We start from the raw sequence: 24462 nt of genomic DNA on the forward strand, positions 1-24462 counted from the left end.
CAGAAACGCCCGGCCTCCTGGGCTTTTCACGCACGACTGTCTAGGGTTTACCGAGAATGGTGCGACAAACAAAAAACATCCAGTCAGCGGCAGTCCTGTGGGTGAAAACAGCTTGTTGATGAGAGAGGTCAAAGGAGAATGGCAAGAGGTGTGCAAGCTAACAGGCAGGTCACAAACAGGAAAATAACAGCGCAGTAAAACAGTTGCATGCAGAACCGCATCTCGGAAAGCACTATGCGTCGTTCCTTTGCAACAGACGACTACACGGGGTTCCACTCCTATCAGCTAAAAACAAAAAGAAGTGGCTCCAGTGGGCAGGCCATCACCAACACTGGACAATTGAGGAGTGGAAAAATAAATCAAATCAAAATCTAAATTCTATTTGTTACATGCAATACAATAGGAATACAATAGGTGCAGACCTAACAGTGAAATGCTTACTTACAAGCCCTTAACCAACAATGCAGTTAAGAAAAATAAGTGTTAAGTAAAAAATAGATAAATAAAAAACACAAGTAACAAATAACTAAACAGCAGCAGTAAAATAACAGTAGCTGGCCTATATACAGGTGGTACCAGTAAAGAGTCAATGTGCGGGGGCACCGGTTAGTCAAGGTAATTGAGGTAATATGTACATGTAGGTAGAGTTAAAGTGACTATGCATAGACAATAAACAGAGAGTAGCAGCAGCGTAAAGAGGAGGGCAATGCAAATAGTCTGGGTAGCCATTTGATTAGCTGTTCAGGAGTCTTATGGCTTGGAGGTAGAAGCTGTTAAGAAGTCTTTTGGAAGTAGACTTGGCACTCTGGTTCCGCTTGCCGTGCGGTAGCAGAGGGAACAATCTATGACTAGAGTCTTTTAGGGCCTTCCTCTGACACCGCCTGGTCCGACGAATCCCAATTCTTGTTGCGTCATGCTGATGGCAGAGTCAGGATTTGGCGTAAGCTGCATGAATCCATGGACCCATCCAGCCTGGTGTCAATGGTACAGGCTGGTGGTGGTGATGTAATGGTGTGGGGAATGTTTTCCTGGCACACGTTAGGTCCCTTGATACAAATTGAGCAATGTTTCCATGCCCCAAAGAATTCAGGCTGTTCTAGAGGCAAAGGGGGGTCTGACCCAGTACTAGATAGGTATACCTAATAAACTGGCCACTGAGTGTATATCTTGTCATAAGCGCAACATGACTGTAAAAGAAACAGGTTGGAAAGGGGAGTCTGACTGAAACAAGGGTCAAATCGACCTTTCTTTGTAAATTTGTGTTTTAATTAGTTGATAAAATGCAACACATGATTGTTTGGTTGCGGGTCAAAGGGCCAAAATGCGGAACTGTCCCACACAATCCGGGCTAGGTGGTCACCCTGGTGAGGGGGAAATTGGCTGGCACACACACAACCATGACAAAACCCTTTTACCTTTACACATCTTTCAAGTTTGGGCTTTGATGTTGTTAAATGAAAGCAATCAAATCTCTGCTCGTATCTACAGTATATTACCTTTCCAATATGGAAAAGCACAAGGGATTTGCCAAGCACTTTTCCATTTACTTTGAGCACTCTTTTCAGTGTCCTTCGCAGACTTGCTGATATGCTGTATTTGTAACATCACATAGACTTGCAGCCTTAAGAAAATCTATACCTGATGGCAGGGTTCACAAACACACTGGAAATCTCAAGAGGAGGTCCACTACGAACACCTTGCATCTATTGATTACCCATGCATGCTAAAAAGCTGTCCTGAAAACACTGGACTTCCTGGTGGTGTTGTAGCTAGCTCCAGCTGCTTTGTGATGTTAAAGTGTGTGGCTGGGTGATTCCCCATTGTTAAGAGGAGTGAGAATCACATGGATCATGTGATGAGGGGCCAATGAGGTCTAGAAACCTGCTGGGCCGTCTGTCGGGGGGCTGGGTGAAGTCAATTCTGTTTAATCTGACTAATTGGTGGTTGTTAGACTGGACATGGTAGCTAGGGCCCGTCAACCAACCCATCCAAGCATCCAACCCACCACCTCTCTCTCAAAATCCATTAAAAAGATCTTGGAGGAGAGAGAAAAAATCTATAGCTGTCACCACAGCAGGACCTGTGAGCAGGGCCAGTGTACTGCAAAGCTGCCAAGGATCCCATCAGACCGTACTGTACTGTGCTTGTTAACTCCATTCAGCTAAGTGCTTTGATCACACCAGAACCATCTTTCCAGAACAGGTTGCTAGGCAGGCAGGTAAGGGAGGGAAGCTGTGCTGTCGAGTATTGCTGAGCTGTTTCCTGCTTCCAACAGCTGGCAATTAGCTAACATAATTTAACACAGTGGAAAAGCCTTTTCTTGGAACTGAGAGGATGGTGTAGGGCTGGATGATATGGCCAAAATATATCGTTTTTCTCATTTTTGATGGTATTTCATCTGTTCTAAATATACTTCATAAGTAGTGAGTGACCCTGGGGTGGCAACAAATACATTCTAAGTGGTTTCAAGTGGTTCTCTCTTCTGATTGTAAAACAATGTTCAATCAAACTTCAACCACAAATAATTGTTTTGCATTTATCTATTTCTGCATTTCCTTCACTCGTGTGTTTTCGTTTCCACACCGTACCACATCTGTTTCTTCTTTCTATGACTATTTAGCGAGAAAAAAAATCACTTTTCCTTTATCATAATAATTATGGTCCTCTATAGACGAGTTGTCTGACAATGTCACGAAAATGATGCGCATGCGTTGATGGGGATGGAAGCCATGCTTTGTTTACGATTCTGAATCGTAAGCTAGCAACAATGACAAGAAACAGCCATGTGGGGAATCGTAAGTGGCTCGTTTCAGCTAGTTTTATCTTGTTATTGATACCATGTCTTGTTTTGAGGTGTTTTGACTGATGTCATGGCAATGCTTATATGGCTCAACTTTGCTAGCTAGCTAATCAACAACTGTAACAACGTATTTGAGAGACAACAAGTGCTAATTGTGCAAATGTATTTGTTTGCAATAAACATTTGGAAACTAAATAAAGTTTACACGTTGTCAACAATCTAAGCCAAACCTGTCTGTTTTGCCCCATAGTTGCACACACGTCGGTTTTGTTGCTAAACAAACGACCTATCTATGACCAAGTATTTTCAATGGATTCGATGGCAGTTTCTTACTTCATCACCAGGAGCATTGTGCCAATTTCTACCGTGCTTTTGGCACCAGCACCAGCACTGCATCACAAGCAAGATTCATGGCAAAAAAAGTGCATTGTGCGCACATTCGGCTAGCAGTCTGTTAGCGGTCTCTTACTGGCGGTAAGAACAGTCTATTGCCTATCCATCACTCTACTATCATTTTTTTATGAGTTTCATCACTCAGTTATTACATTCATACATTTAACAGCATTAAGTTCCTTGGTGTCCAAATCACTAAAGACTTAAAATGGGCCAAACAATGGCCTCCCGAGTGGCGCAGAGGTCTAAGGCTCTGCATCGCAGACCCGGGTTCCATCCCGGGCTGTATTGCAGCAGGCCACGACCGGGAGACCCATGAGGCGGCACACAATTGGCCCAGCATTGTCCGGGTTAGAGGAGTGTTTGGCCGTCCGGGATGTCCTTATCCCATCGCGCTCTAGCAACTCCTTGTGGCGGGCCGGTGACTCGTGTTGCCAGTTGTACGGTGTTTCCTTCATCAAATTGGTGTGGCTGGCTTCCGGATTAAGCGAGTGTGTCAAGATGCAGTGTGGCTTGGCAGGGACGTGTTTCGGAGGATGCACGGGTTTCGACCTTCGCCTCTCCCAAGTCCGTACGGGAGTTGCAGCGATGGAACAAGACTAACTACCAATTGGATATCACAAAATTGGGGAGGAAAATGGGGTAAGAAATTGGGTACAAATTTGTCCAAACATACACAGACATTTGTGAAGAAGGTGTGACAGTTCCTCTTCCCCCTCAGGAGGTTGAAAAAGTTTGGCATGGGCCCTCAAATCCTTAAAAGGTTCTACAGCTGTACCATTGAGAGCATCACTGCTTGGTATGGCAATAGCACCGCCTACGATCGCATGGCGCTACAGAGGGTTGCGGGCAACCCAGTGAATCACTGGGGCCGAGCTCCCTGCCACCCAGGACCTCTATATCAGGAGGTGTGAAAAGGAGGCCCGGAAAATCATCAAAGCCTTAGACTATTTTCTTTGCTGCCGCACGGCAAGAGGTACCGGTGCTAAGTCTGACACCAACAGACTCTTGAACAGCTTCTATCCCAAAGCAATACAACTGATTTCAATGTTTGCACTGTCTCTATGCACACTCACATGGCCCTACACACCCACTCAGTCACTCCAACACACACACTCTGTAACGGCTGTTGGTGGCAGAAGGTGAGGACCAAAGCGCAGAGTGGTACGAGTTCATGTTTGTTTATTGACACTGAACACTAAATACAAAAATAACAAAGGGAATAACCGAAACAGTCCCGAAAGGTGAAAAACACTAAACAGAAATCACCTACCCACAAAAACCCTGTGGGGAAAAGCTACCTAAGTTTGGTTCTTAATCAGATACAACGATAGACAGCTGCCTCTGATTGAGAACCACACCCGGGCCAAACAACAAAGAAATACAAAACCTTGAAACTGAACATAGAATGCCCACCCTAGTCACACCCTGGCCTAACCAAAATAGAGAATAAAAGCCTCTATGGCCAGGGCGTGACACACTCACTCACTCATTTACTCACTCACACATAATATGCACATACACTTAGGTTGGAGTCATTAAAACTCCTTTTTCAACCACTCCACAAATCTCTTGTTAGCAAACTATAGTTTTGGCAAGTCGGTTAAGACCTACTTTGTGCATGACACAATACATTTTTCCAACAATTGTTTACAGACAGATTATTTCACTTACAATTCACTATCACAATTCCAGTGGGTCAGAAGTTTACATACACTAAGTTGACTGTGCCTTTAAACAGCTCGGAAAATTCCAGAAAATGATGTCATGGCTTTAGAAGCTTCTGATAGGCTAATTGACATCATTTGAGTCAATTGGAGGTGTACCTGTGGATGTATTCCAAGGCCTACCTTCAAACTCAGTGCCTCTTTGCTTGACATCATGGGAAAATCAAAGAAATCAGCCAAGACCTCAGAAAAAAATTGTAGACCTCCACAAGTTTTGTTCATCCTTGGGAGCATTTTCCAAACGCCTGAAGGTACCACGTTCATCTGTACAAACAATAGTACGCAAGTATAAACACCATGGCACCACATAGCAGTCATACCACTCAGGAAGGAGACGCGTTCTGTCTCCTAGAGATGAATGTTCTTTGGTGTGAAAAGTGCAAATCAATCCCAGAACAGCAGCAAAGGATCGTGTGAAGATGCTGGAGGAAATGGGTACAAAAGTATCTATATCCACAGTAAAACGAGTCCTATATCGACATAACCTGAAAGGTCGCTCAGCATGGAAGAAGCCACTGCTCCAAAACCACCATTAAAAAGCCAGACTACGCTTTGCAATTGCACATGGGGACAAAGATCATACTTTGAGAAATGTTCTCTGGTCTGATGAAACAAAAATAGAACTGTTTGGCCATAATGACCATTGTTATCTTAAGAGTAAAAAGGGGGAGGCCTGCAAGCCGAAGAACCCCATTCCAACCGTGAAGCACGGGGGTGGCAGCATCATGTTGTGGGGGTGCTTTGCTGCAGGAGGGACTGGTGCACTTCATAAAATAGATGGCATCATGAGGTAGGAAAATGATGTGGATATATTGAAGCAACATCTCAAGTGATGAGTCAGGAAGTTGAAGCTTGGATGCAAATAGGTCTTCCAAATGGACAATGACCCCAAGCATACTTCCAAAGTTGTGGCAAATGGCTTAAGGACAACAAAGTCAAGGTATTGGAGTGGCCATCACAAAGCCCTGACCTCAACCTTATAAGATGTGTGGGCAGAACTGAAAAAGCGTGTGTGAGCAAGGAGGCCTACAAAACTGACTCAGTTACACCAGCTCTGTCAGGAGGAATGGGCCAAAATTCACCTAACTTATTGTGGGAAGCTTGTTGAAGGCAAGCCGAAACGTTTGACCCATGTTAAATCATTTAAAGGCAATGCTACCAAATACTAATTGAGTGTATGTAAACTTCTGACATTTCACATTCTTAAAATAAAGTGGTGATCCTAATTGACCTAGGACTGGACATTTTTACTAGGATTAAATCCTTACCCCTATACATATCTACCTCCATCACTCCAGTATCCCTGCACATGTAAATATGGTATTGGATCTGACTTTTTCAACATTTCCTGTATATAGTATGCTTGCTTACTTAATAACTTTGTGTATTTCATATTTCCTATTCTTATTTCAAGTAATACATTGTTATTGATTATCCCATTGTTGGGTATTGAGTTTGAAAGAAAGGCATTTCACTGTATTTGTGCATGTGACATTAAAACTTGAAACTAACAAACCAATTATTGAAATACCGTTATGTAAGGTCAAGTAAAAATCCAAACCGGTCCGTGCATCAACAACGGTATATAGTCAAATACGGTTTACCGCCCAGCCCTAGTATGGTGTATGGGTGAGAGGGAATGCTTCATTACCTTTACTCTTCGTATGGCGTAGGAATGGCCTCGTAGGCGTGACAGAGGCTGCCGGACATTCCGTAAGTCCCACACACACAGGCTACAGTCCACTGCTCCGGTTACTATCACATTCTGAGGACAGCCCAGACAGAGTGGGTTAAACAAGTATCCCAAACGTACATACTGTACTAACACAGGCATGTTATTAACTGTAATTATAATTAGGGGAAATTCATATGAATCTTTATGGCAAGAAATGCTGAAGACCTTTTACAACCTATAGAGGTCTTCTCACATAAATATGCAACATCATTAATAACAACGGCAGTGAGGCTAGTATATGATAGAGGTGATTGTACAGTATCTCTGTTCTCAATTCCAGGATGGGTTTTATTCATGGTTGAAGCGTTGGCATTTTAAACCTAAATGTCTTTAGGTCCACTTCATAAACTCCTGCTTCCAAGCGTCAAATTAAATGTTTTGGGTTGAGGTTTTAACAGTGGGGGGGCTGTACTGTAGTAAAGTACCTCGGTACCTGATCGTATTTGCACCAGTCACAGCTGAGGATCTCTGCCTTGTGGGCTGGGATGGCCAGCCTGCACCTCCCTGTCTTCACATCCCACACTCTCAGCGTCCCGTCCCCTGGTGACAAAAGACAAGACCAGATTCAGGGTTGAAAGGGTCACAGACACAGGCAGCCATGCTGTTCTAGTCATGATTCACACTTCCACAGTCAACTGTACCCACACTCAGCCTCCCTCCCACAATCTACCACAGGGTTTTGGACCATGACGCTCATTTCAAGGGCCACCTCTCCCTCCACAGAGGAAGGAAGGCAGGCAGGCAGCAGCCCCCATTCCCCCTGGCTCATCCTGGATCAATTACAGGACCAGGGACATGGGAATGTGGCCCTGCCTGCCAAGGGACTGCGACACTCATCGGCACAACGACAGCCAGATGGAAGCATTTTAAGATGGACAAGATGCTCTCACTATCCACCCTCCCTCCATCCCCCTCCCTCTCCTCTTTCTTTAACACACACACACACTCAGACCCAAGCTGGAAGGGGCTTCCTGGTGAGATTGTAACAATGGGTTTTTAGGCCACTCCCTCTGCAGTCTGCAGTGAATGACCTCGGCCGGGTGTTCAGTGTCTATTACAAGTATCAATGGAAACCTGCTGCGTCAGCTGCAAAGCCTAATGCTAACTTCACACCATTTCACCCTATACAATTCTACACTACAGAATAATACTACACTACAGCATACCACAATACAGCAAAATCAAGGTTTACATTTCAATGTTTTTTGCATTTCCCCATCTAGTCCTAAATCTACAGCTTAAATATGAATCTAGAGGCTTAAATATTATGATTAAATACTTTATACCTGTACATACAGGTATTTTAATTTTACCTTTATTTAAGTAGGCAAGTCAATTAAGAACAGTGGATTTTACTGCCTGTTCAGGGGCAGAACGACAGATTTGTACCTTGTCAGCTCGGGGATATGAACACTCTAACCACTAGTCTACCCTGCCTCCCCAAAGTATAAAGTGTTCAATACATGTTATTACTGTGTATTCATTTGTGATATTTGAAATTAAGACTTATTTTTCAACTCTGCCATTTCCATTGGAAATATGTTTACATACTGTATCAGCATTGGATTAATGTGATTTGAAAGAAACCCTCTAGACATTCTATAATGAATAGGTGGTATATTCAAGCAAAACACTTTTACAGCCCCATGCCATTTCCATGGAACACATATCTTGCAGTAAAGCTGGGACAATAAACCCTCAAATATCGACATTTTGCTGACATTGTTCAGTACGATAAGTAGCCCATACTGGAGAAATGTGACGTTTTAAATTAAATACGTTTGCTAATATGGGTGATTGTTAATGTGACAATTGATTTTTTAAATTGAACCTTTATTTAAACTAGGCGAGTCAGTTAAGAACAAATTCTTATTTACAGTGACGGCCTACCCCGGCCAAAAGCAGACGACGCTGGGCAAATTGTGCGCCGCCCTATGGGACTCCCAATCATGGCTGGATGTGATGCAGCCTGGATAACTTGATGGCTACAACCATCAAACTAGTAGTAGTAGTTTAAAGGATAATAAAATAAAAACTGTGGAGCATATTAATATTATAAATATATTGTTCTATTTATAGTTATGTCATCAATTCAGGCGATTTATCGCTATATGGATTTTTGTCCATATCGCCCAGCTCAAGCTTGCAAGTCAACATAAGGTCGGGTAAATGTGGTTTGAAATATGTCCAGTCATTCTGGAATAAAGAGTTGGTCTGTTTGCAGCAAAACACTTCCACTAATTAATCTCATTGATCTGTGGTCATCCACTTGGAAGAGCAACTCATTTCATTGTAAAGCGGTGTGGAGCCGGTCACAAGGCATTGCCTTAACTTCTTTGGCATCTCTTCTGTGAAGTCCATCTAATTCTGTGAATTCAGAAAAAGTCATCCAAATCTAGGTGAAATACGTGCATACTGAGCTTTACTCTCTGTCCTAGTCTGCACTGCATCACAGCATTATGCTAAACCACATCGCTCTCAATGTCATGGAACACTGGTCACTTTAATGGTTACAAACCCACTTCATATGTATATACTGTATTCTAGTCAAGGCCTATCCTATTTAACTATTGCTGTACATATACCATTCCATCCTACGTATTCTACAGATATACTAAACTGAACAAAAATATGAACGCAACATGTAAAGTGTTGGTCCCATGTTTCATGAGCTGAAATAAAAGATCCCAGAAATGTTCCATATGCACAAAAAGCTTATTCGTCTCAAATTTTGCACACATTTTTTTTACACCCCTGTTAGTGAGCATTTCTCCTTTGCCAAGATAATCCATCCACCTGACAGGTGTGGCATATCAATAACTGATCAAACAGCATGGTCATTACATAGGTGCACCTTGTGTTGGGGACAATAAAATGCCACTCTAAAATGTGAAGTTTTGTCACCCAACACAATGCCTCAGATGTCTCAAGTTGAGGGAACATGCAATTTGCATGCTGACTGCAGGAATGTCCACCAGAGCGTTTGCCAGAGAATTTAATGTTAATTACACTACCATAAGCCATCCTGATAGGCTGGGCCTGGCTCCCCAGTGGGAGGCCCTGGCTCTGAAGTGGGTGGGCAGGCTATGCTCTCCCAGGCCCAACCATGGCTGCACCCCTGCCCAGTCATGTGAAATCCATGGAGGCCACTGTGTTTTTGGGGACCTTCAATGCTGCACACATGTTTTGGTACCCTTCCCCAGATCTGTGCCTCGACACAATCCTGTCTCGGAGCTCTACGGACAATTCCTTCGACCTCATGGCTTGGTTTTTGCTCTGATATGCACTTTCAACTGTGGGATCTTACATACAGTGCATTTGGAAAATGTTCAGACCCCTCGACTTTTTCCACATTTTGTTACAAATGTATTTAACATAAAGAAGTGAAATATCACATTTACATAAGTATTCAGACCCTTTACTCAGTACTTTGTTGAAGCACCTTTTAGTAGAGATTACAGCCTCGAGTCTTCTTGTTATGACGCTACAAGCTTGGCACACATGGATGTGGGGAGTTTCTCCCATTTTTCTCTGCAGATCCTCTCAAGCTCTTTCAGGTTGGATGGGGAGTGTCGCTGCACAGCTATATTCAGGTCTCTGGCTTCATTTTTGCTTTGACATGCACTGTCAACTGTGAGACCTTAAATAGACGGGTGTGTGCCTCCCCAAATCATGTCCAATCAATTGAATTTACCACAGGTGGACTCCAATCATAGCAAAGGGTTTGAATACTTGTGTAAATAAGATATTTCTGTAAGCAAATGATTTAATCCATTTTAGAATAAGGCTGTAATGTAACAAAATGTGGAAAAGGGAAAGGGGTCTGAATGCTTTCTGAATGCACTGTATACACACACACTGTCAAACGTTTGGACACACCTACTCATTCAAGGGTTTTTATTTATTTTGTAAATAAAGAATTGTAGAATAATATTATTCTACATTGTAGAATAATAGTAAAGAAATCAAAACTATGAAATAACACAAATGGAATCATGTAGTAACCAAAAACGTGTTAAAAGGGTGGCTTCAAAGTAGCCACCCTTTGCCTTGATGACAGCTTTGCACTCTTGGCATTCTCTCAACCAGCTTTACCTGGAATGCTTTTCCAACAGTCTTGAATGTGTTCCCACATATGCTGAGCACTTGTTGGCTGCTTTTCGTTCACGCTGTGGTCCAACTCATCCCAAACCATCTCAATTGGGTTGAGGTTGGGTGATTGTGGAGGCCAGATTATCTGACACAGCACTCCATCACTCTCCTTATTGGTCAAATAGCTCTTACACAGCCTGGAGGTGTGTTGGGTCATTGTCTTCTTGAAAAACAAATGACAGCCCCACTAAGCGCAAACCAGATGGGATGGAAAATCGCTGTGGAATACTGTGGTAGCCATGCTGAAGTAGCCAAGTGTGCCTTGAATTCTAAATGAATCTGTCCACTTTACGTTCCCATTAACGAAGAGAGGCAGCAACTCACAGACTAACTCCCACTGTCACTCCTATTGACTGAAACCACTGCAGAAATGAATTCCTTGATGGCTTTTCAGGACACAGCGGAACAAAAAAAACGTTGCCAATTACGAAAGTGAATCACGGCGAAAGGGAGGAGATGAATGAAAATTGTTAAAGAGTTTCTGAGCGATTAGTTAGGTCAATATTCAGTGTTTGGGATGACCTAGATGCTGGTGTTTGATAGCAACTTTGCTTTTTTTGGTTCGCTCAGGGCTCGACTCACATTTTTAATTACAGTGAAATGGATCCATGGTAGAGATTGCAGCCTCACAAAGCCACTTGCCTGTAAAGCTCTCCTTCATCCCTGCCAAGATGCTGCAAGCAGGCAGGGCTTGTCGCCATGGCCCATCTTGGAGGAGCGAGAGAGAGAATATGGGAGTTCCAGATAAGCACTAATCAGCAAGTGTCAGCATTTTGTGCCTCCCCCCATCCCCCCCCCCCCGGGGATGTTGAGCAGAGGCTGTGTACGTTTTGGTTCTACAAAGCTGTATTTATAATAACATTCAATAAACCAAGGAATTGCATTCAATCTTGCACCATTCGATCAATTATCAGTTATAAACATGTACTTGTCTTCTTGATATGCTGCCTGCAGCCTGATCTATTTAGCCTGTGAGCACATGACAGACAGTTGTTGGTCAGAGCACATGTCCATAGTCACCGGAAGAGCGCGTACTGTATTCAATCCTGCTGTAGAATTAATTACAGCCAGCAGGTGAAACAAACAACCAAAAAAATAACGAGTCACTCAGAAAAACTAGTCATGACTATCGAGTGAGTAAAAAGAGTCATTCAAAAATAACGAATTGTTCGTGAACAGCACATCACTTACCCGTGTGTGGCTGCTTTTAAGGAACACAGCTTATATAATATAGAAAACGCAATCATCCATTTATATGGCACTGATATATCCCTAAAAAACCTAGCCAATCCAGAGTTTTCGTAACCGAGTGTGGATTTAAATACTGTGCTTTTGGAAAGCTGTAAGGCAGCTTTGACAATACGCAGTCCTGGATCAAGTGTCTAACTGCAGGTTCTGGCTTCTGCAGGTGTGGGGTTACCACCAGATCTCCCTCACGTCGCATCTATTACTATGTACCCCTGCTGAGGCAGCATCCTGCAAACCTCTCTCTCCCATCTCCTCTCGCATCCCATGGACCAATACAGCTGTGCTGTGGGATCTGTGTGCATGCCTCACAGCCCTCCTATTGATTTTCACCCACTTCTCATTACCTGCTTGGTAACACCTTCAGTGTCAAGGTTTTAAAAGGAAAACGGGGACCTTCCATCAACACTTCGCTGTGTTATCATAGCTAATGGCTCTCGGGGTAGGCTGCCTTACTGAGCGAGATGCAGAGAGTGAAGGATAAGATAACCTACCAGGGTCTGTGTGTGTGTGTGTGTGTAGTGGGGTGAGGGGGCTAGCCCCTGAAGCTAGGTAAAAAATGTCTCACACACTAAAACCATTGTCTTCACAATTATGATATTGTTCTACTATGCCCCATTCATGGCAGATCATTGGGGGATCATGTGCAGTGTATATTAAGGAAGAAATACGCAACATCATCATGGGGTAAAAATCTGGTACATTTGACCAGATGTATCATATTTTGATATCAAACCAGCGGCAATTACCAGAACAGATATGATTATGTGATTTCAGTCAATCTTCACATACACTGAACAAAAATATAAACGCAACATGCAACAATTTCAACATGTTTACTGAGTTGCAATTCGTAGAAGGAAATCAACCAATTGATATGAATTCATTAGGCCCTAATCTATGGATTTCACATGACTGGGAATACAGATATGTATCTGTTGGTCACAGATACCTTAAAAAAAGGTAGGGGTGTGATCAGAAAACCAGTCAGTATCTGGTATGACCACTACTTGCCCCATGCAGCACGACACATGTGCTTCACATACAGTTGATTGTGGCCTGTGAAATGTTGTCCCATTCCTCATCAATGGCTGTGCCAAGTTGCTGGATATCGGCAGGAACTGGAACATGCTGTCGTACACGTTGATCCAGAGCATCCCAAACATGCTCAGTGGGTGCCATGTCTGGTGAGTATGCAGGACATGGAAGAACTGGGATATTTTCAGCTTCCAGGAATCGTGTACAAATTGCTATGACATGGGGCTGTGCCTTATCATAGTGAAACATGAGGTGATGCGGCGGATAAATGGCACAACAATTGGCTTCAGGATCTCATCATGGTATCTCTGTGCATTCAAATTGTCATCGATAAAATGCAATTGTGTTCATTGTCCGTAGCTTATTCCTGCCCATACCATAACCCCACCAACACTATGGGGCACTCTGTTCACAACATTGACATCAGCAAACCCCTCGCCCACATGACACCATACACATTGTCTGCCATCTGCCTGGTACAGTTGAAACTGAGATTCATCTGTGAAGAGCACACTTCTCCAGCGTGCCAGTGGCCATCGAAGGTGTGCATTTTCCCACTGAAGTCGGTTATGATGCTGAACTGCAGAAAGGTCAAGATCTTTGGTGAGGACAACGAGCACGCAGAAGAGCTTCCCTGAGACAGTTTCTGACAGGTTGTGCAGAAATTCTTTGGTTGTGCAAACCCAGAGTTTCATCAGCTGTCCAGGTGGTTGGTCTCAGACAATCCCGCAGGTGAAGAAGACGGATGTGGAGGTCCTGGGCTGGCATGATTACACATGGTCTGCAGTTGTGAGGCCGGTTGGAACGTACTGCCAAATCCACTAAAATTATGTTGGAGGTGACTTACGGTAGAGAAACTAACATTCAATTGTCTGGCAACAGCTCTGGTGGACATTCCTGCAGTCAGCATGCCAATTGCATGCCCCCTCAAAACATGAGACATCTGTTACATTGTGTTGTGTGACAAAAGTGCACATTTTAGAGTGGCCTTCTGTCCCCAGCACAAGGTGCACCTGTGTAATGATCATGCTGTTTAATCAGCTTCTTGATATGCCATACCTGACAGGTTATCTTGGCAAAGGAGAAATGCTCACTAAAAGGGATGTGCGTATGAAAAGCTTTTTGTGTGTATGGAACATTCCTGGGATCTTTTACTTCAACTCATGAAACATGGGACCAACACATACACATACATGTTACGTTTATATTTTTGTTCAGTATAATTCCTCCAACTCTTACAAAGGTAAATATACCCTCTATCAAATCATTCTTATTCATGATCTTTGAAACGTATTTGACTAGTAATAGGCGTACAGCATTCCCTTATAAAACTACATTTTTCTGATACATCTGTAAAAAGAGAGTAGATTCATAAAGAGTAGAGTAGATTCATAAACTGATAGACACTCTGGTGTTTAACATTTTGTGTGTTCAATTTCAGTTTCGCACACAGAAAAATGTTAACATTGATACATGAACCCACTCAACCCAGTGAGCATATTTTGGGCAATACTTAAACACTTAAAAATGTTAGATGTTCCTTACACCCAAAAACAATGTCCTTATGACGTCCCATGACAATTTTTTGCGTGCTGGGATAGTACAATGGATTCACATCTTCTCTTTCGACTACTGAACTTTTCCCTGGCTGAACACTGGAACACAGACTGTAGGCTATGACAAGACAGCCCCTTATAAAAGAAAGTTATGGCAGAGCAAACAGAGCCTAGTTAATTCTGATATGGTCTCCACAGAGAGGCTCTGATACCCATCAGGGCCCAAGACTTATCGGCGGTGACAAACCCTGTTAGCACCCAGCCCTAGAGTGCTGCGACTGGAAACTGACTGTGAGAGGGAGGACGCTGTAGGCTAAACCGCTCATGTTTAGATGAGATCACAGTGTGGCAACATGTATCTGTTTTCTAATAGAAACAATGTCATGTTCACGAGCAGCACAAGAGCACTGTAGGTCGCATGATCCAGATAATTGATGGAGATAAGCGCTCATGCTAAATGCAGGTTAAGTCCATTGATCTTTTGTTAAAGTCAATTTGTTAAGTTGTAACATACAAAACCTCTTTTCTTTGAATGTTTCAGGAGCACAGAAACTGTGGACAGTGCTTCATTGGCCCTCTAGCATAATATAAACAGCAATAATAATGAATGTAGGCCTTAACCTTTTAGAAGCATAAGTTACTATATTCTACTCTATAATTCAGAATTGAACAATAAGAAAATACTTACTATGAAAGGCTACAGCTGTACTGATTAACAGCAATTGTACACTGCTTCAGAAGCAGCGCGCCAGACCAGTGAATCAGAACTAGAGCTTTAGTGACACCATGTGGTTATGGTAAGGCATTACAATCAATTTCTGGATAAAAAAAAAACCTGATTACAAATCAAATCCATTTTTATTTGTCACATGCGCTGAATACAACAGGCAGACCTTACCGTGAAATGCTTATTACAAGCCTTTAACCAACAATGAAGTTCAATAAATAGTGTTAAGAAAATATTTACTAAATCAACTATAATAAAAATATAATAAAAAAGTAACAATAAAATAACGAGGCTATATACTTGGGGTACCGGTACCGAGTCAATGTGCAGGGGTACAGGTTAGTCGAGGTTAATGAAAAAGTCACAAACCTTGATCGACCTAAAGAATTTAAATTCTACTTTAACTAATGAAATATCTGAAGCATTAGTGACCAAGGGAAGTGTAACTGTACTCACCTGATGCTGAAGCAAAGCACCCTGGGATGTGAGGAGACCACAGTGTGCTGTAGATGACCCCTTCATGACCCTGAAGGGTGCAGAGCGACTGGCCGCCACGGCTGAGATCCCACTGTTGGAACAACAACTTCACTCATAAAACAAAGCCATGCGATTTTTCATCCAATCCAGTTTGACGATCAGTGTGTGTGTGATGCCAATACTACCACCGCCATTTTGAAACACACCACTTTGGCTGTGCGGTCCCATGAGCCTGACACCACCAGGTTCTCCTCCCGGGTCTGACTCCAGTCTACAGAATAGACCTGGGAGAACAGGAAGTCCATCAACTAAAACTAGAATAGCAGCAAATGTGTCACATATGATAATGCATGGACCAGTAGGCTACAGTGATAACATTGTCCTTTAGTAATTATACTGTACTTACAACAGTATTACAATGACGTATTGTAAGATGGAACCCTAAAATTGTATGCTTATAATAGTTACATTGGTAATATGATGATAAGCTCATGCAAGGTAACAAGCCCACCTCTTGTGTGTGCTCTTTGAGCACCTGCAGTGGCCCGGGCTGGGGGTTGGCTGTGTCCCAGACCTGCAGAGACCCGTCTCCTCCTCCGGTCAACAGGATATGCTCATTACTCTCACTCCACGTCACGTCAAACAGACCATCATTCCAGTCAAAACTGCATGAGACAGAGGTAGCAATACGGGGAGAGGATGCATCAGTGTAGTTGTTTGAGTGACTGTTGAATGTGTGATGCATTGTTGTCAAACTGTGTCAGTATGAGAAATTCAATGTTGGAAAGTTGATTACCTTTTCACAAGAGAGATCCCGGTCTCGGTCTGCTCCAGCACAAGCAGTGTCCCACATCCTTGAGAACACACGCCCACACACACAATTCATTAGAATGAATCCAAGTAAGCATTGCATTAAAGTGCAACAAGTTCTTGGTTTCATGATAACACTATGGAACCTGGCTGAAAACAAAACAATGGCTGTCATATTGTAATCGCAGACAGTAACCCACAGTAAATACACACTTGCAGTCTCGAAACTCTCAACCCGTCAATCACACTGTGACATTTACCTGAGCCCTGCTCTTCGATTTTGTCGTGGCGAGATTAATTTATGAAATAGTCTACATAGATTAATTTATGAAATAGTCTACACCGTTTATTCACCTGCAATCCCATAATACTGGGATGTCGCACACGCCAACCGTGTTGGAATAAACGGTGATATCTCCACTGCATAGCCGTGTCGAGCTGGGAACTTGAATGTCTTCATAACCTCTCAAGTTGTTTGGTGAGTTGTACTATGTCACTGCCTCGTCAAACAGAGCAACACTTGTTTGTAATGTTTAACCTGCCCAAAATAGTTGTGTGCGCGCATACTTTTATGAAAATACAATAGGCTACACCGTAACAAAGCTTTGTTAATCAGGAACGTAAACATATATTGTTAATAAACATTCATCTCTAGTGTATGGTCTCCACACTTCCTCGTTTGCGAGATCACCACGGAAGAACAAAGATCACAAGCCTTCTGATTGGTGAGTGATTTTTTGCAAGCTCCTCATTGGTCGAATGGCTTTGAGCACTGATTTACTGATCCCAAATCAGCCCTTGTGTGATTTTTAAGGGGCTTCGATTAACCTCACCCGGGTGCCCTGTAAGAGTGTTTGCCCGGATAAAAGTTGATTGTATTTATTTTGGAACCGGTCTGACTCCCAAGCGTGAGCCAGGTGCCCCGTTCAAAGCACTTGGCGAAGTCGGCACAAAACAAAGTGACGTAAAGAGCATGTGGAGTAATGAGTAAGATTCTGTTATCGCATGCAAAATGGGTGGCTATTTAGCTTAATCTGCCTTCCCAATGAAAACGAGTTAGACAATTCAAACATGTATTTAATGGAAAAGAGATATAGCCTGTGTTTATGGACGATGCACCATGCTGACGATGCACCATGCTGTCTTGTTGACAAAATGAACAAGCGGCATTGATTACTGTTCGATTTGAGTGGGAGCTCCTCCCTATCGTGTTTCGCCCTATGACATAACGGGTCTTTGCCTGGTGCCTCACGGTTCAGCATAATCGATACCCCCCATTATGAGCAAACGGCGGAACACATACTGAGGCTACAACTTTAATAATTGTATAGAACCTAGTCATATATATTTTTTATTATCTTGGTTCTCTATGGTCCAAATTCATGTCTATGGATTGGATAATGGATATCCAATGGTTGAATTAACTTCATCACAAGGTGGCGACATTGCCGTGGGTGTCTGTAATCACTCACTTGAACGTATCAACCATCTTTTACTTTATGTCATTTAAATAATTTTATTTGTCACCTGTAGTGTACCATTTCAAATGGTTAGGTTTCTTGTTTTTTGCTTGGTAACTTTATATGGTGTGATAAAACTCACTGAAAATAATCACAATGACTATTTTAATAATTCAAGAAAAGTCACTTGTTGCAACTTGATCACAAATGTTTAAAATGATAATAACAATTGTATGACTTCGATCATTTTGTTGAGTGTTCGGCAATTCAGGTTTGAAGTACAAAGTTAGGTATTTAGGCCTCCTTACCTCGGCTTCATTTGAAGATATTTAATCAGTCTTAAATCTATGTAAGAACATGAATTCCGTTGAGTTATCGATGTGATTTTTATTTTTGGCGCATAAACTGGTAAAAATATTGTTATTAGGCTACGCGGCAAAAAAAAAAAGGGCACATTGATAACCGAGAGATGATATGCGTAGCGTCGGACACATTAAACTGATTAAAACAATTTCACAAAATAACCATAATCATATTGAATCGATAAACATTAGATGTAATACATTCTAAACGATGACGATGAAGCCTACTAAAAGGTGTGCAGACCAGCCCAGGCTAGCCCACAGCATCCGCCATTTGACGTTTCTGTGGTTCATGTGCGCCTTTGATTTATGACAGGACTTCAAAGCGCTCGCCCCGGCGTGAGAACCAGTCCGGAGCAAAGCATATAACCCGCGGATTTATGACCGAGCGCTGTTCCCATGATTGTCGGTGGGCAGCAGGCGCTGTTTGTCGTAATCCCCATTCACTTGGAAATGCTGATACTTTTTCTTTTAAGGAATTGAATGGTGTGACAGTGATTTACTAATGTAAATCTTTCTAACAGACCCAGGATAAAGAGAGTGGATTAGGCCAGCATAAAGATCCATCTTGGGAGGAGTGACCAAAGTTGTTTTGCCTTTATACTTCTGTTCCAAACCAGCGGTTTGTCAGGGCTGTTGATACCCTGTATTCGCGTTGACAAGTTCTTTCTCCAAGGGAGAAATGGAACCAGACTCTTTACAGATTCTATTTTTCCCCTTTGAATACCATTAAGCATTGCCATAAACTAACCACTGCAATCAACTAGAGGTGCAGTCTAAAAGTGACACAACAGACACATGAAATGGATATATTTAAAAATGTCAAGGTCTATATGTCCCTGTAGTAGATATAATTACAGAATAGGGTGAGTTTTTGATGGGAAAGGCTAGAGACATTTTGGTGACTGATTTACAACTCTGTGTATAAGCTACCAGACAGTGCCAGACGGTGCCAGTTATGCAATTATACTTATGTGTGTCTCTCTTAGGGAGTTTTGTTTTGTCTCAAAAACAAATAACAGGAAAGATGAATATTTTCCTTCACCAAAAGACTGAACATATACTTTGTGGTCTTCAATTTGTGACTTGTAAAAAAAAAAAAACCTTTTAATATGGTACTATAGTATTGGCAGTGGCAGACACACTGGTTCCATTGATCTGTGGTGAAACAAAGAAGAATATACTCGTGAGTGGCCAAATATTGAAAAAAAAATTTAATCAGTGACATCCATAGAGGGCTGTTTGCAAAGAAACGGTTCTATAAAAATACAAGTTATGCTAGTATCATTCAACTCCAGTTGGAACTGGGATGTGATGTGTTGTTTTTGTACATTCTAAAGAAAAAAGCTTCTGTCATGTTTCCAGCAGCAAATTGAAGTGCATCATACCAAATATGTCTTCCTCCATCTTCAATATAGCTTCTAGTTCATCTAATATTCATACATATTTACAAACTTGTTAGTTCATGGATTTGAGTAGATACACACTACATTGATTCATGTGTTGACTTATTATATCCAAAACCTGTGGTTCTTCCTCCAATGTCCTTCATCTAATTGATTGGAGCAACTCCAAACTAAAGACACTGCTGTGTGATTGTTAATCACACTATTTTCCACTAAGAGTGGAGATCGAAGCAAAACAAAACTTCTGCTGGATTTCGTTTCCATTTCTCAAATTCTGAAAATATTGCTCATTAACAACGTGAATTAAACAGCCAATGTTGGGGAAACACGTGCTCTAAAGCAATAGTGACAGTGAAAGAAAATTATGAAAACAAATTGACACTGAAGAGGGAGAAAATGGAGTCTAGAGATGTCTAATTTGAGTGCTGTTCTTTAATAAAAATAAAACCTTAGTACATTTTAAGTGGATCTAATTATCCACTCTCTCTCTCACTCTCTCTCTCTCTCTCTCTCTCTCTCTCTCTCTCTCTCCCATGAGAGAGCTTGCATGCATGTGCTCTGAATTTGCACACAGCCAGAAATGAAATAAGCTGGTGGAATAAAAGTCCATGGACACAAAAAAAGCCATAGTTAATAAAACAATATTGGTCCTTTATCTGTATGGTGTGGATGGCCTCCAGCCACACTGAGACCTTGTAAAAGTCGAACACTTAAAAGGCTCCCACTTCTGTTCCCCAAGGTCTGTATGGTTTGCTGCTGCCCTCTCGGTCTCTGCTCTGCTGTGAAGTGGATGTGGTGGAAATGGAGGGGCACACAGCTGAAGTTACCATAGACGCTGTGCTGCTCACACTGTGAGGTGAGAAGATGGGGAATCCTCCGGGAAAGGACAGGGGGAAAGTCTGGGCCGCGGCAGCAGCGGCCGCCGCGTGAACGGTTGCCGAGAGCGACAGGAGGGAGGTGGAGAGTGGGGGGACGCAGGGTGCCACGCTGCCATTAGAGGGCGCCCTGTGAGAAGAGTCAGTGTGGGCGAAGGTGGCTGTTAGTAGGGCCGAGCCGCGCTGGGGCACCTCCACAGACAGTCTGCTGGTGGCACTGTCTGAGGAGGGCAGTCCACTCTGTTGGAGGAAGGCGGCGGGGAGGGGGTGGAAGGCTGCGGCCCAGTGGTGAGGGGGGAGCACCTGCTGGTGGTGTGCCATGGATGAGGTCATGGCAGCTGCCTCCCTCTGAGACGCGCAGGTGCTGAGGTGGGAGACCAGGCGCACGCGCAGGGGGTCAATGCTGTCTAATCCCTCCACAGAGCTCAGGTACCTGGCTACCTCCGTCAGACACTCCCTGAAGCCCACGCTCATGAAGTCCATAGCCAGGGAATGGGCATCAAAATACCCTAGAGAGACAAACAGACAGAGGAGTGACAGTGAAAATATGAATGCCAAGCAACTATAAATACTGCTGGTCCCTCTAATGGGCTGTAATGTAGCCAGCAGCTGCTGATGGGATTGAAGACTAAATGGTGTGGGATGGATACACACTGGTCCCCTAGGCTGACCATTAGGACTCCGGCTGTGCCTCCAGGCATAAGCTTAACAGTCTGGGATTGTGCTGGGATGATTGTATGTTTGTTTTGTCTCCCCAGTGCACCCGTTTTTACACTCACTGGAAACTCCAAACAAACCACCAACAGGGCAGCCTGTGAATGCAGCCTCCTCTCCTCCCACGGATTTATGAAAGCAAACACAATGCAGGGTCAAGTGCTCCTTTTGTCCCAGCATCGCTTTCCCACGAGTTCAACCCTGCCATTAGCATTGATTTCCACTCCTTTAATCTTGTCAAAGGGGTCTGCTTGCAAGGATTTCACTACACAGTATGGCAGAGAGCAGTTAGAAGCAGCCAATGAACTCCTTACCTTTACCGCCAGTGGTCTGCAGCATCTTTAGGTGATCCACTGTCATCTGCAATATTTCTGCTTTCTCTAATTTGGCAGAACCCTGCAAGGAGCAACAGGATGTATGAAGCTTCAAACTGTCAGAACTTTTGACTAATAAAAGACAGACAAAATGACCTTATCTGTTATTGTTTTGATGAAAATGACACTTTTGTGTAAATTCCATTTAGAAATCAGAGCGGATATAATTTAAACTCACTTGTTTTTCAAATGCAGTTGGAACAAGTCGACGTAACTCTGATAAACTATTATTGATTCGATCCCTCCGTCTCTTCTCGATGATCTGGGATAGACAATTATATTATTGCATACTTGAAAATATAACAATTCAAGGCCTAATAATAATAATAATAATAATGTTAACAATAACGTGACAATAATGAAATACATGTTTAAATAATAAGCAATACATAATAACAATGATGGTAATAAACTACTCAATAAATAATTACCCCTCTTCGTTTTTTTCTTGCCATAACTTGGGTTGTTGTTGTTGGGGAGCCACATCTAATAAATGATCCATTGCTGTGCCTGTATGGGACAAACATAATCGATATGTTTTACTCAAAATAATATTTTTATTTTGCGAATGAGCAATTATCCAAACCACACAATTTACTGTGTGTAATGTATGCATAAAACACTCATGTAGCCTGCACTGATCAAGCAAGAGTCTCCTATATATTCAAAATACATTGGAGAGAATTCTCCAAAATTGCCTGGATATGTTCACGAACCATATATCAAGGTGAGAATTTGCACTTGTCACCTGAAGGTTGACACTAGAATAAAACGTTTTCGCTTTTGCTAAACTTTTCTCAACGTAAAGTTTCATCAACGTTTCCCATGTGGCGCACAAGCGGAAAATGTGACTAATCTAACCCAAATCATTTTTATGAACTTACCCAGAATAATTATTCTCACTGCCGACATCAATAGTTTCATCCATGTCGCTGTCAGAAGTACTATCATCACAAGGCCTTTTCATGGTGATGGCGAGAATATGTCTTTACTAACGTCTCAGTGGATCGGTGCGCGGCCAGGTAGACTGATGACTGGTGCCTATACAATTCCCTCTGTACAGCTTTCCCACGAAACGTTGGAGCCTCATTCACTGATGCAGGGCAGCGTAGCCGCCTACGTCCTGCTTGGGAACACCCACAGTAGAAAAAACACGCCCCGAGCCACTGAGCAATGACGAGAGAGAAGTTTGTGCCGCGGCGCTGGACCAAGTTCCCTAGATAATTGGCACGGCCCAATTTTAGTCGGCCTACTGTTTAAAACACCCGCGGGCTGCGAAAAGCGTGAGAAGCTGTTTACAGCAACGCGTACTGTGACAAAACATACACAGGACATAGCGCACTGTGTCAACCATAACATATATGTATGGCAGGGAATAATCAATTAGGCTACAGTAGCAAAACCGTTAGATGAACTTGAAAAAACGAAGTAAAAATAGTGAATGAGAGAAAAATGTAATTCGTCTAAAAAAAGATAACAATAAAAACAAAATATAATATTCATAAATATGTTAATGTTGGTGAAATCCTTCATCTTCAGTGAGAAATGATTTCCTCTGAGAAACTACTCCCACCTCTCCCCACCTGAAACCTATTCACCACGACCATGTCATTCCCCAGTTATAGGCCTATATGGAAAGATATAGTGATATACTTTGGAATAATGTGTTGAATAGTTTCCCAAAATAACCAGAATAAATGTATTTTCATAATTGACCACATTAGTCTATGAACATGGCTGACAAAGGGGTGGTGTGTTTGAGAGAAGTTAGATAATCATAGGAAAGTTTTAAATGGTGAAACTGAACATCCGGACCATCAGCAATCCTAATCTGCCCCCAAGGAGTGAAAGGAAGGAATGTCTATCTGTCTGTAGTGTGTATGACATCATGGACTTGCATGGAGAATGTCAAGAGTCTACACCTGGTCTTGAACTGAAATTGTCTACTCAACATCAAGGACTATAAAAAGAGTCGATTGAGACATGGAGGAGCCAAGAACATCTCATGTGAGCTTTGGGGAAAGAGATTTTCACACATCTGAATCATCTGTTCAGAGATATGGCACTATGGCTGCGTTTACACAGGCAGCCCAATTCTGATCTTTTTTTCTTTCCCACTAATTGGTCTTATGACCAACATAATCGATATGTTTCACATCAGATCTTTTCACATCAGAACTTTTTCAGAGTTGATCTGATTCGTCAAAAGACCAATTAGTGAGAAAATAAATCTATGCCTAAATCTATGTCTATGCCTAAGCCTATGGCCCAAAGCAGAGATGCAACAGATAGGGAGTGCTGTTTGGAACTGAATAAAATACATTGGGATGAAGATCAAATAAAACACAACTTGAACAAAATGATTGTTTTACATTGTAAATTACATTGTAAATATAATTGAGGACACACACACACACACACACACACACACACACACACACACACACACACACACACACACACACACACACACACACACACACACACACACACACACACACACACACACACACACAATGAATTGGGTCCCCTGCCAGTTGGATGCTCCAGCTGTAGTTAGTTTCCTGGGTTAAACAGTGAAGACAGCGCATTGTTTGGTGCACAACCCCCC

The 24462-nt window shown here is 42.5% G+C and overlaps 2 protein-coding genes across 2 annotated transcripts in view; both read right to left on the reverse strand.

Annotated features, from left to right (window-relative positions):
* Positions 1–17360, reverse strand: part of pex7 (peroxisomal biogenesis factor 7) — a 31104-nt gene extending 13744 nt beyond the window's left edge. The window contains exons 1-7 of the mRNA XM_020455422.2: positions 17015–17360; positions 16647–16704; positions 16362–16515; positions 16057–16134; positions 15830–15941; positions 7089–7195; positions 6572–6685 (exon numbers count right to left, since the gene is read on the reverse strand). Of these exons, the coding sequence (XP_020311011.1) occupies positions 6572–6685; positions 7089–7195; positions 15830–15941; positions 16057–16134; positions 16362–16515; positions 16647–16704; positions 17015–17120 (729 nt within the window). The 5' untranslated portion in view covers positions 17121–17360. The remainder of the gene's footprint in view (positions 1–6571; positions 6686–7088; positions 7196–15829; positions 15942–16056; positions 16135–16361; positions 16516–16646; positions 16705–17014) is intronic.
* Positions 17361–19673: 2313 nt separating this feature from the next.
* Positions 19674–22992, reverse strand: LOC109866115 (hairy/enhancer-of-split related with YRPW motif protein 2-like). The gene is made up of 5 exons (XM_020454656.2): positions 22736–22992; positions 22283–22361; positions 22030–22113; positions 21792–21873; positions 19674–21272 (listed from the first exon to the last, which is right to left on the reverse strand). The coding sequence occupies exons 1-5, from the start codon at positions 22816–22818 to the stop codon at positions 20599–20601; spliced, it is 1002 nt and encodes a 333-aa protein (XP_020310245.1). The 5' UTR covers positions 22819–22992; the 3' UTR covers positions 19674–20598.
* Positions 22993–24462: the final 1470 nt, after the last annotated feature.

The sequence above is a fragment of the Oncorhynchus kisutch genome, linkage group LG21, assembly GCF_002021735.2.
Source record: "Oncorhynchus kisutch isolate 150728-3 linkage group LG21, Okis_V2, whole genome shotgun sequence".
In the NCBI taxonomy this organism is placed as follows: Eukaryota; Metazoa; Chordata; class Actinopteri; order Salmoniformes; family Salmonidae; genus Oncorhynchus; species Oncorhynchus kisutch.